Consider the following 16,731-nt stretch of genomic DNA (forward strand, 5'->3'; position numbering starts at 1 on the left):
ATTTTCCAGCTCTGGAGAATTGGGTCTGTCCCACGGAAGCTCATCGCCTAATAAATCGTTGTGTTAGTCTTTAAAGTGATAAATGACTGTTTTTCCCCTTTCTGGCAATTTGGAAAGTGTGGGGTGTTGGACTCTGAGCCCCTCCCCCCCCGAGGCTGTCACCCCAAGTTGAGAACCACTGACTGACTTGGGTTTGAAAATTTAACCCTTCATTTTTAGTATTTGCTGCATGAATCTGCATTTGGGGGTTGTGGGAGGGAGATGAAGAGGTGACATAAGGAGTTTCTCCGTCAGTTAAACACATAGGCAGGGTCCCTAGATGTGAGAAGGGGCTTCTGTTTGTTACAGCTCGGAGTCAGCCAACAGCACAGTGAGGTGGTTGAGATGGAGATGGCTTTTGCTGTACTGTGTTGATTAGATGGTAGGAAGACAGAGGAAGTTCCAGTGGATAAGGCTCTGAACTGGAAATCTGGAGACATGAGCTTCATTCCCACCTTCACCACTGATCAGTTATGTGACCTTTGGCAGTCATTTATCCCATCTGTCAGTTTCCTTTTTCACCCTTTGTCCACACCCTATGAACCTGCCCAGAGCCTTGCCAGCCTAGCCTGTGCTGCAGCTGTTCTACGCTGCTGTTTTTTTTAGCTGCCCTGGTGTGGTTGTCGCTGCTTGTGCCACGGTCACGCCTCACTGTGGTGCAGACACACCATCAGATTGGAAGCTCTTCTGGGACAGTCTGTGCCTGGCTCAGTGGGGTCCCAATTCTGGCTTATATCTCTGGGCACTAGCGTGATATAGTTAATCATGGAGCAGTCTTGCAAAGAGATTACCCATATTAGCTGTAGTGATGGAATTAGAATTACCAGTGTCCTGTAGGAAGGTAAACCCTAGAACTTAGTGATGCAAGTGCTTATCTTAGGGGTTTATACCACTGCCAGTCACCGCAGTATCTGAGCAGACTTGCTGGTCCCCTGGCCAAGATGCGTGGGGGCGGGGGAGCGGTCCCTGCTCATGAAAGGGGCATAGCCTTGGGCAGAGCTGGGGAGCTCCAGCAGTGATTTAAAGTGCCCTGGACTCCCAGCTTCTAGTCATGCAGCAGTGTCTGGGAGCCCTGGGGTAACTGCCCCCTTTGGCCTCCCCTCCTCCCACTCACTGGGGCTTGCTGAGCTCACTCTATTTGCCAGGGTGCACGCCAGATGTTAAACCAGTCTAGCACTTGGCCTGAGATGAAGGGTCAAGAAGGAGGAATGTCTGTGAAAATGACACCTGGCTCTAGACAGTGGATATTTGCTCTGTGCATCCAAGAGGATGCCCGAATGCTGACCGTTCGTCTAGCTCCAGACAAAGTGCTGCTAGTTCCTCTAAATCAGCTGGCAGGTTGTCCTTTTGGTACGGTATCCCAGGAGCCAAGTGCTGGAATCCCCCTTTCACGCTGTACCTAGATTCTTGGTGTACTGAGTAAGGTCAGCTAACGGGGCCTTCTCCCATGACCACAGCTTGGCGCCCTCTCTGAATTATTTACAGAAAAGATAGGGTACGGTAACAGCCTTTGCATTTCAAAGGAGGAAAGAGAGAAGGTGGATATGGTGTTATTGGAGGGTCCTGCCTACAGGTTCCTGGAAGGCGATCAGCAGGATCCTTGTCTAAAAAGGACATGAATTGGAATGATTGGCTGGGGGGGTTGGCTCACCCACTGCATGAGGCAAACATCCTCCTAATGCTGATAGAACCAGTGCTTTCCAGCCATAAATCTCAAAGCATTTTCCAGAGGAAGGTCAAGTCGCATACACTCTAGGATCTAGAGAGAGGCCAAGTGACTTGAGCAGAGCCCAGGTCTCCTGATCTCTGGTCTAGCAGCATAGCCAATGGACCATGCTGCCTTTGCTGCTGCAAGCTTTGTTCAAGGAGCTGTAAGAGCCTGTGATTCTGACCTACAGAGTGCTGGGGTTCAGCAGTGTCGATGGGCATAATTGGAGCACTTTCTTAAAATCTCAGGGCTTTTCTTATTAACAATCGGCATGAGATTGCCGAGGCACTGAATGGAGTCAGCAGCCCTGCGTGGATGGGAATGCTGGAGGCTTAGGGCACGTCTATATTTACCCATGGGTCGATGCTCCAGCAGTTGATCTTCCAGGGCTCGATTTTAGCGTGTCCAGAAGGGACCAGCGTTCCATCTATTTTCATCTGTTTTTTTCCACCTATGGGCGGAATAAGTTTTGGTATGTGCACCAAGGCATGTGTGGATGTGCACCACTAATAGAAACAAGCTGGTGGGCAGTAAGTGCATCTCTCCTGGGAAGCCACCTCAGTGCTCAGCTGACAGGAAACCCTGGTAGGGACACACAAAATGGAACATTGAAGGTGCTCCTGTCGACTCTGGTACTCCTTACAGTCATGAGGAGTAAGGAAAGTCAATGGGAGTGTTTCTCCCATTGATTTTTCCAGTGGGGGGACGGCCCCAAAGTTTGACTCAAGGGAGGTCAGCTCCAGCTGTGCAATCAACGCATCTGGATTAGTGTACGTTAATTCAAACTCATGCCCTAGCATACACCTGGCCTTACAAAGGAGACAGAGAAGACATGGAACATTTGAGTTCTGGTATTCTAGAAGAAGGCTAAAACTAGCCAGTGAAGCAGAACCATGAACAGATATGATGATAAGGATGCATTTTAAGAGCACACTTACTCAAGACCCTAGGTGAGAGAGTAACACATGGACACATACTCTGCTAAGAGCAGAGCGACTGGCTTCTGGCACATTTACAGGATCTCAGGCAAACAGAGAAGAGGACAAAAGCCAGTTATGTCGTACAGATTGCCAGATGGACTGGTCTCCAAAACATCCAGTGGATGTTTTGCAGCTCAGTTCTGCAGCAAAGGAGGCAAGGAGGTGGATGACCCACTCTGCACTGGAGCCGTGACTTGCTGATGAAAATACAGTTTTAATTCAGGTATCTAAAAGGGACTTTTCAGGTATCTAAAAGGCAGTCATAAGGAGGAAGGAGAAAACTTGTTCTTCTTGGCCTCTGAGGATAGAACAAGAGGTGACGGGCTTAAACTGCAGCAAGGGAGGTTTAGATTGGACATGAGGAAAAAGTTCCTAACTGTCAGGGTGGTCGAACAGTGGAATAAATTGCCAAGGGAGGTTGTGGAATCTCCATCGCTGGAGATATTTAAGAACAGGTTAGATAGATGTTTATCAGGGATGGTTTAGATAGTACTTGGTCCTGCCATTGGGGCAGGGGGCTGGACTCGATGGCCTCTCGAGGTCCCTTTCAGTCCTAGTGTTCTATGATTCTATGAGCTTTAGCTCTAAACATAAAGGAAAGTGGCTGTGGCAGTGTGACCATCAAATACGCAAGGGTCTGGCTTTGCACTTCTCTTGTGCCCTACATAGCCATTTTCACCTATGCACAGTGGGCGCAAAATGAAACCAGATCAGAATAGCAGCATCCTACACCAAGTCCAAATGCGCTCTTCATGTGTGGAAACGATTACACCAGGTGCAAGCAGCAAAGGGCATGAGTGTCAGTGATGTGGACAGCTCAGACATCTCTTTCCTAACCCCCTTTTTCTCTGTAGGTCACTGGTTCAGAGCCAGCCTGGTTTGGTAGAGATTGAAGGTTCTCTGCCTGGAAGTTGTTTGGTGTCATGTAAGCAAAGGGAGTTGGTGTCTTGGACCAGGGGCCAAACTTTCAATCCCCCAAGATGCCAGCTCCTTCAGACTGTGCACTGACGAATTCCCTTCGAATGTTCTCAGAAGATGAGTCCATGACTGAGTGATGAGACAGTGCCCTCCCAAGAAGGTGTCAGAAAGATCAGGCAGTTGACTCCATTAGAGCCCCAGGACCTTCACGGAGTACGGAAGGGCTCTTCAGTCCCCCAGGGAAAGGGAGAACACGACCCATGGGCTGGAAGCTGACACCAGGCAGATTCAAATTAGAAATAAGGCACCAATCTTTATTCACAAGGGGGATCGACTGTTGGAACAAACTCCCAAGGAGAGCGATGGCTTCTCCATCTCTGGATGCCTACAAATTCGGAGCAGGTGTGTTGCTGGCAGGTGCTTTAGCCTGATCAGTTATTGGGCTCAGTCCAGGGGTAAGCGGGAAGAACTCTCTGGTTTGCGTTGTACAGGAAGCCAGACCTTCCCGTCTATGAATTTCTGGGCAGTTGCAGCATGTCTGCAAGTGACGTGATACATGATGAGGCCACAGAAGGAAGGTCTATAACATCCCACGGAATTCCTTGATGGCCCTGAAATGACCTGGCTGATACGTTCTCCCATTGTTTTGCATTTGGCTGTTATATCTGGTCTTACAAACCACGCAGGGTGGGGCCTAGGCCAGAACTTGCATGGGAGAGGTCTAGGGTTAAAATACCACTTGTCAGCATTGAGCCAGCATTCTCCCATGATGCTAGGGCTGTACTGGAACAAGTGCCGCTTATTCAAATGAGAGAGGAAGTGGAGGCTCTGACCCCTTGAGGCAATGAAATGAATCTTACTGTTATGGCTAAATTTCAGTTTGGCTAAGCACTGTATGTTCCTGCCCACCTGAAATTCCTCCTGTTGGATACATCATTTTTATTGTTGCGAAGCATCAGAAGCAACTGTTGCATTCCACCCCAGAGGTGGTTTGCTTTTGGACAATAGACTCAGTAAGGCATTACAGGTATTACTAGGTCCAGAAGCCTTTCAGACAAAAGGCATCATGGCAGTGGACATTTATTTACTAATGGATGTATACGTCGAATATGGCAAGACTTGGTAAATACAAGACCAGAACCCTAGAGCCATGTGATCATGTTAAACTACAGTGGCTCTATACTAAACAGTCTGGGAACTTGGTAAATGATCTGTTCCAGAGAAAGGGGCAGATAATTTGAGATCCTTTTGGAGTCATCACCTTTTTGTGTAAATGTTTACAGCTTACCTAGCAAACCCAGGATGCAAGGTTTGTGGATTTATTTGTTTTTATGGCCAGAAGGGATCCTCCGATCACGTCATCTGATTTCCTGCGTAGCTCAAGGACTTTCCTGCAGTTACTGTCCTGAGCCAAAACCTCTAACGAGGCAGATTGTCATTATGGAATCAGACACGTATCGATTCCCTGGGGTTTGTGACATCGGCACAATAGAGAACTTTTCTTCACTCCTCCCAGCTGACTTCATATAAAGAGGAGGATTTTAACAAAGTGCGAAGGGATCTAAGGCAATTGAGCAGTTATGACAGAGGAGTTTAATACAAGGAAGCCTACCTGGGGTTTATTATATTTCCACCACATTCTAACTCCTCGGGTAATCCACCAGCCTCCCTGTAATGAACTATCTGTTATTCCTCCTGGATTAGAGTTGATATCTCACAATAAACAAGGAGTTTTTTATATTAATACTCCAAGCAGCCGGTGTAAGCACATTAATTCTCTGCTTTCATTATTCTTACCAGTCCTGCTTTTGCTCTTTAATCAACAGCTGTGTCTAGAGGCAGAGGAAGCTATTTTGTGTGGAGGGGAGGTTAGCTAAGCAGGAGACAAATGTGCTTTTGGAGTGGCTGTGTTATTGTGGTTGTATCTTTGTGATGGTGTTTGTTTAACATGCCATGAGTAAGCACAACTCTCAGATACCAGGAGTGGACACTTTACAGTATGGGCCCCTTTATTCTCCTTGACATTAAGGCACCTGTACGTCACTGGGGCAGTATAAGGGGGCTTTAAAGTAGGCAAAAATCTGTAATGTGAAGGAACTGCCGTGTAAATGAGAATCTGGCCAAGCTGGGGTGGAGAGTAACGTGTATATATGCTCTTATAACTAGACTTGTGTCTATATCCCTACAGTGACCAAAGTGTCGGGAGGAGGGGTGGGGTGTGTGTGGGGGGGTGGGGTATTGGAGCATACATTCCAAGGAATTCTGTGTAAGTAAATTACTCTTGAAAAATGTAACAAGCTTAACTCATTGAATAAAGTGCCAGCAATTCTGCAAAGATCAGGGGGGTTGTCTGCTAGAAAATTACCAACCTAGAGGCTTTAATTGGACTAAAAACTCCCGGTAAAACTCTCCCAACTTCAGTGGGATTTATGTGCCTAAATACCTTTAAAAATGTAATCCCTTGAGGCCAGATCCAAAGCTCATTGAAGTTCATGGGACCCTCATTAGCTTCAGTGAGGTCTGAGTCCAAGGGCCCCAGGGCCTGATCTAGTGATGTACTGAGTCCTCCAGGATGCTGAGTGTTAGCAGGAATTGCAAGAGCTGTCTGCTGTGCAGGATCGGGCCCTGAACATATCCTGTACACTCTGTTCACAGCTGGGCTCTTAGCAAATGTCATTTTCCAGCAGCATTAAGAGGTGCTCTGACGCCTCTGTGCGGGCAAAGCATTGGATCAGCTGTCTCCAGCACCCTGCCTTTTCTTAGAATACATTGGCAACAGTCACTGTGTGTCAGTGTTGTGGCAACAGCTCCTCCGCAGAGCCTGGGGCTATTTAAACTTGAAAGCCTCTGTGTGGATGAGGCCGGAGTGCACTCAGAGAGCAGTGACTTAGCTCTGAATGGGGCGCTCTCCCATTTAACATTTAATTGGGATCCTTTCAGGACATCTGTTCCTCTGTGCAATTTCCCTCCTCTGGGGCAGCACCTGGGCTTGGCCAGGCCTCTCTCCTCTGGTAAACGACCAGCATTGTACCTCTTTGATGTGGAATTCAACACCCACATGCTATGGATTTGGGATTCAAGCTTGGCCTGCAGAACACCTGTCGAGGGGCACCATGACCGTCCCCTTCTGAGGGCAGTGTTGGGCCCCCTGCGGCCCTTCACCTCTCAGGGCCATGCGGCCCAATGGCCAGAGTCACTCAAAACTATTCTCCCTGCAGTTTCAGGGTGGTGTGGGCCAGTGGCCAGCAACCAAATAAGTAGAAACCCCCACACGGGGTTGGTGAGGAGGGAGTTAGGGGGAGCTGGGCCCAGCCCAGGTCTGTTTCAGCAGTGATATGTTCCACTACTAGCCGGGTGGGGACTCCCAGCACAAGATGCCCAGCTGCTCGGGGTTACAACCCCCCCTGGGCTGCTTCCTACCAGCCTCTTAGGGTTGTCCTCGCCAGCCCTCCACTCTGATTTGGGGCTCACAGAATCAGAGGGCTGGAAGGGACCTCAGGAGGTCATCTAATCCAGCTTCCTGCTTCAAGCAGGATCAACCCCCACTAAGTCATCCCGGATGACTCCATCCATCTCTCCATCCATTGCTCCAGCCACCTCTCATGGGCTGGCACCTGGGACTGCAGGGACGGACCAAACTGAGGGTTAGGAGGGATGCAGAGGACTTGTTCTGTGTGGTCTAGTTAGAGCAGAGGTCTGGAAGCGCAGATGCTTGGCTCTGTGTGGGCTTTCACCTTGCGCTCCTGCAGGTAGTTATCTTGGAGGTTGTGTTGCTGCCTTATTCTGTGATCTCCCTCATCTCTGTGTTCACCATCTTGCCAACACTTTGGCACAAGCCTAAAGGGAGGTTTACTGATTGGTATAACCAGGCAATGAAGACTCTGGTGTAAATGAGAATTCAACTCAGTGGGCCTGAGACTGAGTAGCCAAGCATAGCCAGGGAGGATGGTGCAAAGTTTGGAGCTCTGGCTTGGGTGTTAGGAAAGCTATGTTCCAGTCCCTGCTGTTGCAGACACCCTGTGTGACCTTGGACAAGTTGCTTTTTCGCTGTGCATCAGTCTTCCCATCTCTACAATGGGTGGAATACGCCACCCTGCTGCACAGTGGCGTGTGAGGGTAAATACATCCAAGATCGTGAGGGGCTCAGATACTGCAGTGATGGAAGCTAAATAAGCACGATTGATAGATCTTGACTTCACGAGAAATGGTGCATGCTCTTTAAGTGCAAACCAGGCATTTACCTGCTCAGTGCCTCAGTTTGCCTGCCTGGGGGCAGAGGATCATCATTTACCCATCTTCTCACAAAGCTCAAAATTCACAACTGTGAAATGCTTTCTCATCCTCTGCTGGAAAACACTAGTAGGCTATAAATACCTATTAAGGAATGTTCCATGTCTTCATAATAAAATCTCCTTCCTTGTTTTTAAATTCAAGCTGTCAGCTCTGCTTAAAAATACCCTTGTTATGCCTTTTCGTAAAGGTCAAAGGCCTTTGTGGAGAACACCAGGCAGCAATTCCTCGTAAAGATGGGCCTGATAGATGAGGCACCACCTGCCCTATCTGTCCGCTTAATGTAATTCTCTTGTAGAGGGTCTACATTAAGGATTACGTTCAAGACAATTCCTCTGCATCTGCCTGTTGGTGGAACCACTCACTAAATATAAACCTCTGACTGGAGCTCCCATCTGCTTCCTCCTTTAGCACAATACACAGTAATGGAAGAGCTGAAAAGCTTGGGGTGTTCATGGTATCTTTTTCTATATATACATAATTTAGTCTTTTGTTTAATTTTATTCACTGTGGTGCAGGGAACTGTCTCCCCCTGGCCCGATTCCAGTCCTGAATTTCGATCTTAACCATCTCTGCAGCTGTCTGCAGGATTAGGGGTGAATCTGTCCAACAGAGTAAGTCCCAAGTTCTTAAGAAAACATCTAGGGATTTATTGACAGTTTCCCATCTTGAAGCATTTAAAACTCTCTCTAAATCATGTATGGAAGAGTCCTTCACTCTTCACTGAAATGCAGCCACTTCTGGGATGGAATGTGGCAGCAGTTGAACATCCACATGCGACACTGTTCTGCAGTGTTGGGCAAGAGTAAAAGAGATGCGTGGCACGCAATTGAAATGGGTGCGGGGGAGTCAGAAAGAATGGAGTTACCTGACGTTGGATTTGGCCACAGCACTGGAGTCTCACGGACTGTCTCATCCTGTTTCCACCTATCTCTGTGCCAGTGGTTTTACTTCATTCCCAAAAATCTGCACCTCTGGCTCCAAAGCACTTGTGTGCTCAAGCATTGGAGTCAGTAGTGACTTCAGATAAAAGCCCATCTCTGCTAACTCCTCCATGCTCCACCCTATGGGCCACTGGGGTCAGTTCTAACTGGGACAAGCACCCCCTACTGTATCAGCTGCTCCCATTCAGCCACACCCACCTGAGCAGTTTCTCTGCTTGCTCGTTCTTTGCAACCCTGCTGCACGCTGCAGATCTCAGAACTGGCCTAGCACATCTGGAAGAGGAAGCTGCTCCAGCGCAGTTAAAACTCTGGCCCCTCATCTGGTCCTTCCCCTCTCCCTTTCTTTAGGCCGTGGGTGATGAGAGCTAGTTTTCCCCTTTATGGAAATTCACTGGGAGGTTGGATTGTTTGCCATGGAGCCCTTAGGCTGTTTTCCAGCACTAGAGAGGTTGTGTGCTTTTGACTGGTAGAGGTTCAGGACTGCCAGAGGTGGCAGGAGAGGCTAAATACTGGGCAAAAAGAGAGAGAGATACTAGTGGGTCTAGGACACTGGTTTTCAACCTGGTCTGCAGCACACTGGTGTGCCAGGGGAATTGTCCAAGTGTGCCTTGACATTTCATCAGTTTCCCATCCCTGCAGCTCTTTGCAGAGCCACAGCAGGGGAAATTGGTGATCCCGTGCCAGCTGGGGCTCAACCTGCCTGCTCCCTGCTGGGGCAAGCAGGGAGGACAGGGAGCCTGTTGGAGCTGGCATGTGATTTAAATGCCGCATCCCGGCTCCAGCGGGCTGGCAGGAGGGGTAACATTTATGAGCAATCGATTCAGCGGAAAAAAGTGGGCGTACCATGGAATTGTCTCATTGAAGTGTGCCATGTGCCTGAAAAGTTTGGGAACTGCTGGTCCAGGTTAAGAACAATCCTGCTGTGACTAACACAGGAATAGCCCCATGGCTCTCCATTTACCCCCCTCCCAGCCATGGTGTCCCCTATCCAGCAGTGCTCCCTAACTCGAGCTGTGTGGCTAGGAGAAATATTTGGTGCTAAATGTGGATCTGCCATGCAGCTGGAGGCAGGTTATGCTTGCCTGCAAACATGTGTCAGCGATGGAGGAGTTAGTGTGCAGTGAGGGGCACGTGAACTGCGTAGATCTTGTCCAGCTCTCTGCTGTAATGTGCTTCTGATGTTTACAGTTATAGGGGCCTACTTCTCAGCCACTTTATTCCTGCATCTGGGGCTTCAGGACTCCTGTGCACCTGGCCCCCAGTATAAGCCAGAGTGTGAGTTAGCACAACATCAAGGCTGCTCTGATTTGCTCTCTGATTTCTGTGGCCATCAGGAAGTGAAGCGTAGCCACAGCACCCTGCACTGTACCTGTGCTCCTCAATCCTCCTCTGTTCTGTGAACTGGGAGCAGCTCCACTTGAAGTGGGGAGCGGCCCCTCCATAGGGGAATTGTCACAGGGCCAGTTCTGGCCCCTGTTGGCATGAAGGGGCATTAGCATAGCTGTGACTCCTGCCCTCTGGAGACAAAGCTACTGAGCAAGAGTCCCCTTTAAACCATAAAAAAGCAAGTCATTCCCTGCGGTTCTGTTATGGATTCCATCTGCTGTCTTGAATGCCTAAAAATAAAACTGGGAGGCGGAACCTTACAGCTGCAGTCAAAGATCTAAGTGGCCGCCGTGCGCGCGGGTCCTGCTCTGCCCGCTGTCAGTCGGGACCGTGCCCCCTCCAGAATGCGGGGCTGAAAGTGGTGCAAGCGTTTGCATCTGGTTCAGTACTTGATTTCAAAAGCCTGGTGATTCACCACCTTGGCAGGCAGCCCCCGGTGCTGACAATCTATTTTGGGGGAATAACATTTCTACAGGGTTTTTTTTCCCTTTTGTGCAGTGTCACCTGATTTTTTTTTTTAAGGGACATTATCATGAAAAGTTACTTGATCAGCGCATTGAGGGGATGAATCAACTCTGAGCTTAGCAATGGCAAGATAGAGCATTGCGTGTGTAGCTGTCCTTCCTGCAGCCAACGTCCTGTTCAGATCTTACAGGGGGCGTCATCCCCGGGCTGGGCCAGATCCCCAGCTGGTTTCAGCCCTGTTCCATTGTCTTCAGTGTGGCCACACTGGTCTACATCAGCTGGGCCTCTGGCCCTATATGTGCTGATGCAGAGCTAAAGGTGTGTGTATTCTTGGCTCAGCACTTCAACCTAATCATGTGATTGTTCTTCTACCCCTCCCCCACCACCACTTTAGGGGCAGTGTTGTCTCAAGATCAAAGCAAGAGATTTGGGGATTGCAGTGGATGAGAAGCTGGATATAAGTCAACAGTCTGCCCTTATAGCCAAGAAAGCTAATGGCATGTTGGGGTACATTAAGAAGAATATTTCCAGCAGATCTAGAGAAGTTCATTTTTTCCCCTTATTCCACATCTGGAGCATTGCATCCAGTTCTTGGCCCCCTGGTATAAACAGTATGGGGAGGTATTGGAGAGGGTCCAGCAGAGAGCAGCCAAAATTATCAGGGGGCTGGAGCACATGACCTATAAGGAGAGGCTGAGGGATTTGGGCTTATTTACTTTGCAGAAGAGAAGAGTGAGGGGTGATTTGATAGCAGCTTTCAACTTCCTGAAGGGAGGTTCTAAAGAGGATGAAGAGAGGCTGTTCTCAGTAGTGACAGATGGCAGAAGAAGGAGCAATGGTCTCAAGTTGCAGTGGTGGAGGTCTAGGTTGAATATTAGGAAAAACTTTCACCAGGAGGGTGATGAAGCACTGGAAAGCGGTACCCAGAGAGGTGGCAGAATCTCCTCCCTAGAGGTTTTTAAAACCCAGCTTGACAAAGTCCTGTCTGGGATGACTGAGCTGGGATTGGTCCTGCTTTGGGCCGGGGGCTGGACTCGATGACCTCCTGAGGGCTCTTCCAGCCCTAGGATTCTATGACTCTGATTTGGGAGGTGAGACTCCTGGGTTTTAACCAGACTTTTGCTACTGCCTGTCATGTGGCCTTGGACGAGTCACTTCTTCGAGTAGCTCAGTTTTCTCCGGTATAGACAGGGCAGTGAAAGCCTGCTGGCAGTGAGGTGGTGGGTCTGAATGACTTGCTTGTAAAAGGGAGAATATACCTTTCCTGTCTCATATGGCGACTGGGAAAATAGTCATTAACCATTGTTTATATCATATATTCTGGTGCCACCAGACCTGCCTTAAACCAGTGCCCTGTTCGACCAGGTGCTGCACAGGCACAGGTCCTGCCTCAAAGAGACCACAGCAAAAGATGGAGGGGGAAACCGAGGCACAGAATGAGACAGGGACTTGCCCAAGGTCATCTAGCAGCTCAGTGGCAGAACTGGGAACAGAACCCCGGCTGGGACAGGAGGAATTCCTGCATCTTAAATTCTGAAGGGCTGTGTTCAGGGAAAGCAGAATGCAGGTCTCCTGAGGCCTGGTCCAACACAGCATCTGGTCCCCACTGGACCACAAAGCCTCTCTATACCACAGGAGCCAGAAAATAAAAAGCCTTTAATGAAACACAAATAATGCAAATGGCTTTAGCCTATTTATCCTTTGGGAGTTTTGTTTTCCTTGAAGGGACTGAATGAAAGCCCCAGCCCATAAACCACTCTGAGATGTATTAAATCTAATGTGTTTGCAAGGCTTAGCCTCTGGCTCGTGTACGCTCGGCCAATTTAAGCTTCCCTGTTGTTTGTGATGTGACTGGGTCCTTAATGCAGACAGTCTAACGTGCACCCATGTTCACACGTACCTGCTTCTCTAGGCACATACCCTTCAATCTCCTCTTTGAATTCCTGCTGTCTCTCAGTTGCTAAGTGACTTGGGATTTCCAAGAGGTGCGAACCTCTGCCCTGAAAACAAGGGCACGTGTCAGGGCTTGGACACTCAGCCTGTTCAGCCCATCTGGTCCCAGACAGGGTGAATTGTTTGCCCTGTGCAGCTGTGAACCAGTGTTCCCTCTAATTCTTCCATCCCTGTGCTGAATAAATTTTGTCATGTGCACTACCAATCGAAACACATGCACTGACGGTAGGCGCTCTGCTGATTGGCTGGACTACATTTAAATCTCTCCTGGGGTGGGGGCCCCAAGCACTCGGCTTATAGGGAGTATGGCAAGGCACTACACTGATCAGCCGCACCCATTGGACATGCTAACAGTGAATTCCATCTGCACTGCCTCGCCTGTGCTACGATCTCCCAGCACTTGGCAGGCACTAAGAGTGGGACTTTTAAAAGTGCTCAGCCAGGCCCAGCTCTGCTCCTGTCCAAGCCAAGGGTTGTTTTACACTTGACCTCAACAGGGCTGAGTTGGGCCATTACTGAGTGCTTCACAAATCCAGTTCTCAGCGCACAAGCTGAGGAGCAGCTGTTCTGTCCCTCACTGTGGAAGCCCCAGAAGATTCTTACACTAATGGCTGTGCAGACTGTGGAGCTGGGCTCGCCTTGGGCTTGCTAGCTCCTTTCCCAGAACCTGCCAGAAGGGTTTGCCAACCAGGTGCATTTCACAGGAGCTGCCCTCCATCAGGTAAGTTCCCCCAGGAGGTCACAGCTTTGCCAACTCAGCTCCATATAGCGTTCTGTAGCTCACCCATCATTGTGGTTTTTGGGGCGCACAGTAATGAAGGCATCGCCCTCAGCATTTTGCTTGGCAGGCTTTGGGGAAAGGCTGAAGGCTGTGTTTGGAGGGGGAGGTGGAAAGGGTTTTGATTCCTGGCCAGGTTTGTTAATTACTCATCTGCATGTGATCACTTAATGAGGCTGGCTTAATGGCCCTAGATTCTGGAGGGCCTTCAGGTACCTGCTTATGACTCATTGGCTTCACTGCCACTTAACTACACACATAACTTTCAGCATGTGCTAAAGTCTGGGGCTTTTTAACATTGCCTATGAGATTTAGGCACTTGGCTACCCTTAGAATCTAAACTCCTCTGCCAATCCTATGTACATGCTTAAATTCTTTGCTAAATCAGGGCCTTCTTTGCCAGAGCTTGCAGCTGAATTAATTGTCAGGTGCTCAAAAGTCTGAACATGGTTTAACTGCAAACCAGCAACCTCTGGATTGAACACAGACTAGTGATTGTCCTGGGGGTCAAGACATTTTCCTTGCGTCCCAGCGGCCAGCAAATGAGCCATGGAGTCATGGCCCAGCCAGTGGGAGGGATCACCTCCCCAGAACCCTGCCAGCCTGTGTGAAATGTCAAGGAAGCATTAGCTGGAGGTTACAGCCCTCCACTCTTCTTGCTCCATCAGCCACAAAGCTGGCGGCTGCCTGGATGCTGGCAAGGGCAGAGCTGGCATAATGAGTAAAGGCTGCCCTGACTCAGGCGAGTTGCAGTTCATTGCCTGGGGGAGGAGAGAGACAGGAGCCCAGATGCTGTGATTCTGAACGACTGGGCTGAATGAAAGCATCCATTAGTTTTGCTCTGTTGGCTGGTGTAGTACGTGTTGTGTGCAAGCAAGGGGTGTCTGTACACCTCTTCCCCTACTCTACGCAGCAGGGTGTCTCTGGGTTAACCCCCCCCCAGCATGTCATAGGGATCCTTAGGACGGGGGGGTAGGGGAGAAAGCTGCCACGTTCTCACCATGCATAACTCCTCTCTGATGCCTCCAGCCATCTTAGGGCCAAACCCGTGCCCCTGCATGTGGGCAGGGACATGGGCAGTGTGGGCACTTCCAGGCTGGCTTGACAAGCCCAGACCTGCCTTCACTCCTTGAGCATCTATCAGTGCGCACTCCTTCTCCCCCCTCCCCCACTGACCCAGGTCGTCTATGCTTCCCCCTTGGCTGGAAAGCAGCAGGTCTGCAGGCAACCTGCTAGCAAAGAGGGGCATTGCTGGGGGACTGAGCATGGCGGGAGCACTCCTGGCTTCTATCCCTGGTTCCGCCACAGACTCCCTTGGGCGGGGAGTGTGCCTCAGTTCCTCCAGGTGCAAGGTGGGCCCATCGCAGGGTAGCAGGTGTAGGCGCAGTGTGCTCATTGCCTGCACTGAAGGCGCGAAACCAGGCGCTGCCTGGGAGTGAAATGCTGCCTCTGGACTCCACTAACTTCTACTCTCTGTTTGGCAGCTTCCTGGAGGAAATCTCTGCCTCTGGATTCCGCGGGCGGGGCCCCGAGAGCTCTCAGGCGACAGCGAGGCCAAGCAGCAGGCGGTGAACATGGGACGATGCTGCCAACACCACTTCCCATCTTGCCCTCCCGCAGATGACCGCACGGCAGTCGAGTAGCACTGGGCATTCCCACGGTCCTTCCTGCCGTCCTGCTGCTGAGCCCCTTTGCACTCTTCTGTCCTGGGATCCTTCACACGGACAAGAGACAGCAGCAAGCTGGCCTCTGCCTGGCCGCACCATGCCCCCAAATCACAGTACCCTCAGCGTTATCAGCTCTTTAGTGGGGCACAGCGGAACTACAGGAAGGGGGCAGAATCCTACGTTATGGGAAAACCGAACCGTTGGCGCAAAAGGCTGAGCGCCCACTGACTGAGGACACTTATGAGTACCCAGCCCCTTTTTGAAAACCCAGCTACTTCTGTGTCTCTTCAGAGCCCCAGCTGGCCTGCCCAGAATCGCCGGCTCCCTGTGTGTGTTGGACACTCTGAGGTAAAGGCCGGGTGGGCTCTCACAGCCTCTAGCTTTGTGTAACTGTCTGCAGTCCCAGTCCTTGCTGACACCTGTGAGGAGCTGGGCCTGTCTGTTTGGAAGCTCATTATGTGTTCTGTCCCCGAGCAACTCTTATTTCAGACAATTCCAGATATGTCCCCTCTCTCCTTCATAACCTCCATGAAATGAGCTGCTTTGTGGTCTGGCCCCTTTCTCAAGCCCCTGTGTCCCTAAGGGAACATCACAGGCCCCTGTCCTCTTCCCGTCTCGTGATCAGGAAAAGCTTGTGTGACACGAATAAAAAGACAGTTCACTTTTCTGGCAGAAACGAGGTTTTGGGGTTTGTGATGCTTTGGGAGGCGGAGTGTGAATTTTAACCCTGCGGCAGAGATGGAAGAGGGACATCTGGGTCTGAGGTTGGCTCTGTGACTCAGTTTCCCCATAATGACTGCAGTCTGGTCAGTGGCTCACAGCAGCCTGACGCTATGAGTTTGACAGCCGAGCAGCAGGGCCTGGGCCGAGACAAGATAGTCGCTTTCCTGGCTGCTCTGTGGCTCATGGCTCCACTGCTGGAAAGTGCCAAAAGCGCCGTTCATTCTTCTCTGGGCTACATCCTGCTGCCTTAGGCTGGGCTTAGGGGGAGATACTGAACATTGAGGTGGTTGGGCCCAGCGCTCCAAGACTTCAACCCCTTTTCCTTCCAGACTCCTGGGCCAAAAGCCTTAATGCCTTGAGTGCCATGGAAGAGCTGGGGCTAGCCCATGGGATGAGAAATTCAATTCCTGGCTCCTGCCTGCCTCCGTGCAGGAACAAGCCTCAGAGCTTGTTGAGGTATCCCAAAATAGCTCTGGCATGTAGACACAGCCTCATAGTCCTACTTACAACAGCTTCATTAGTAAATACGTGAAGATTCAGAGCTCTACCGCTCGGATGGTGGTTGGTAGCTTTAGCTGGTGTGGTGGTAAGCCACAGGCGGCCTGGCTTTGAGCAAGCTCCTGGCTGCAATGGGGGAGGAGGAGCAGGGCCGAGCTCCTGCCTCTTGTGCCAATGAAAATAGGCTCATGTGCCACTCTTGGCACGCATGTGAGCTAAAAGCCAGTGGACTGTCCACGAAGGCTGCAGAGGAGATTCAGTCTTTCTTGGTCTAGGTATCACTCAGGGGACAGTGAACCACACCCCTAGGTGGATGGGTTACGCTCCCGATGGAGAATGCCCAACGTCCCTGGCTAGGCTGTTCCCATCACTGATTCCCCTC

General features: G+C 50.3%; 1 protein-coding gene across 1 annotated transcript in view; it reads left to right on the forward strand.

Annotated features, from left to right (window-relative positions):
• Positions 1-15,798, forward strand: part of VPS45 (vacuolar protein sorting 45 homolog) — a 57,556-nt gene extending 41,758 nt beyond the window's left edge. Inside the window, exon 15 of the mRNA XM_074980633.1 lies at positions 14,946-15,798. Coding sequence (XP_074836734.1) covers positions 14,946-15,033 — 88 coding nt within the window. The 3' untranslated portion in view covers positions 15,034-15,798. The remainder of the gene's footprint in view (positions 1-14,945) is intronic.
• Positions 15,799-16,731: the final 933 nt, after the last annotated feature.

The sequence above is a fragment of the Carettochelys insculpta genome, chromosome 30, assembly GCF_033958435.1.
Source record: "Carettochelys insculpta isolate YL-2023 chromosome 30, ASM3395843v1, whole genome shotgun sequence".
In the NCBI taxonomy this organism is placed as follows: Eukaryota; Metazoa; Chordata; order Testudines; family Carettochelyidae; genus Carettochelys; species Carettochelys insculpta.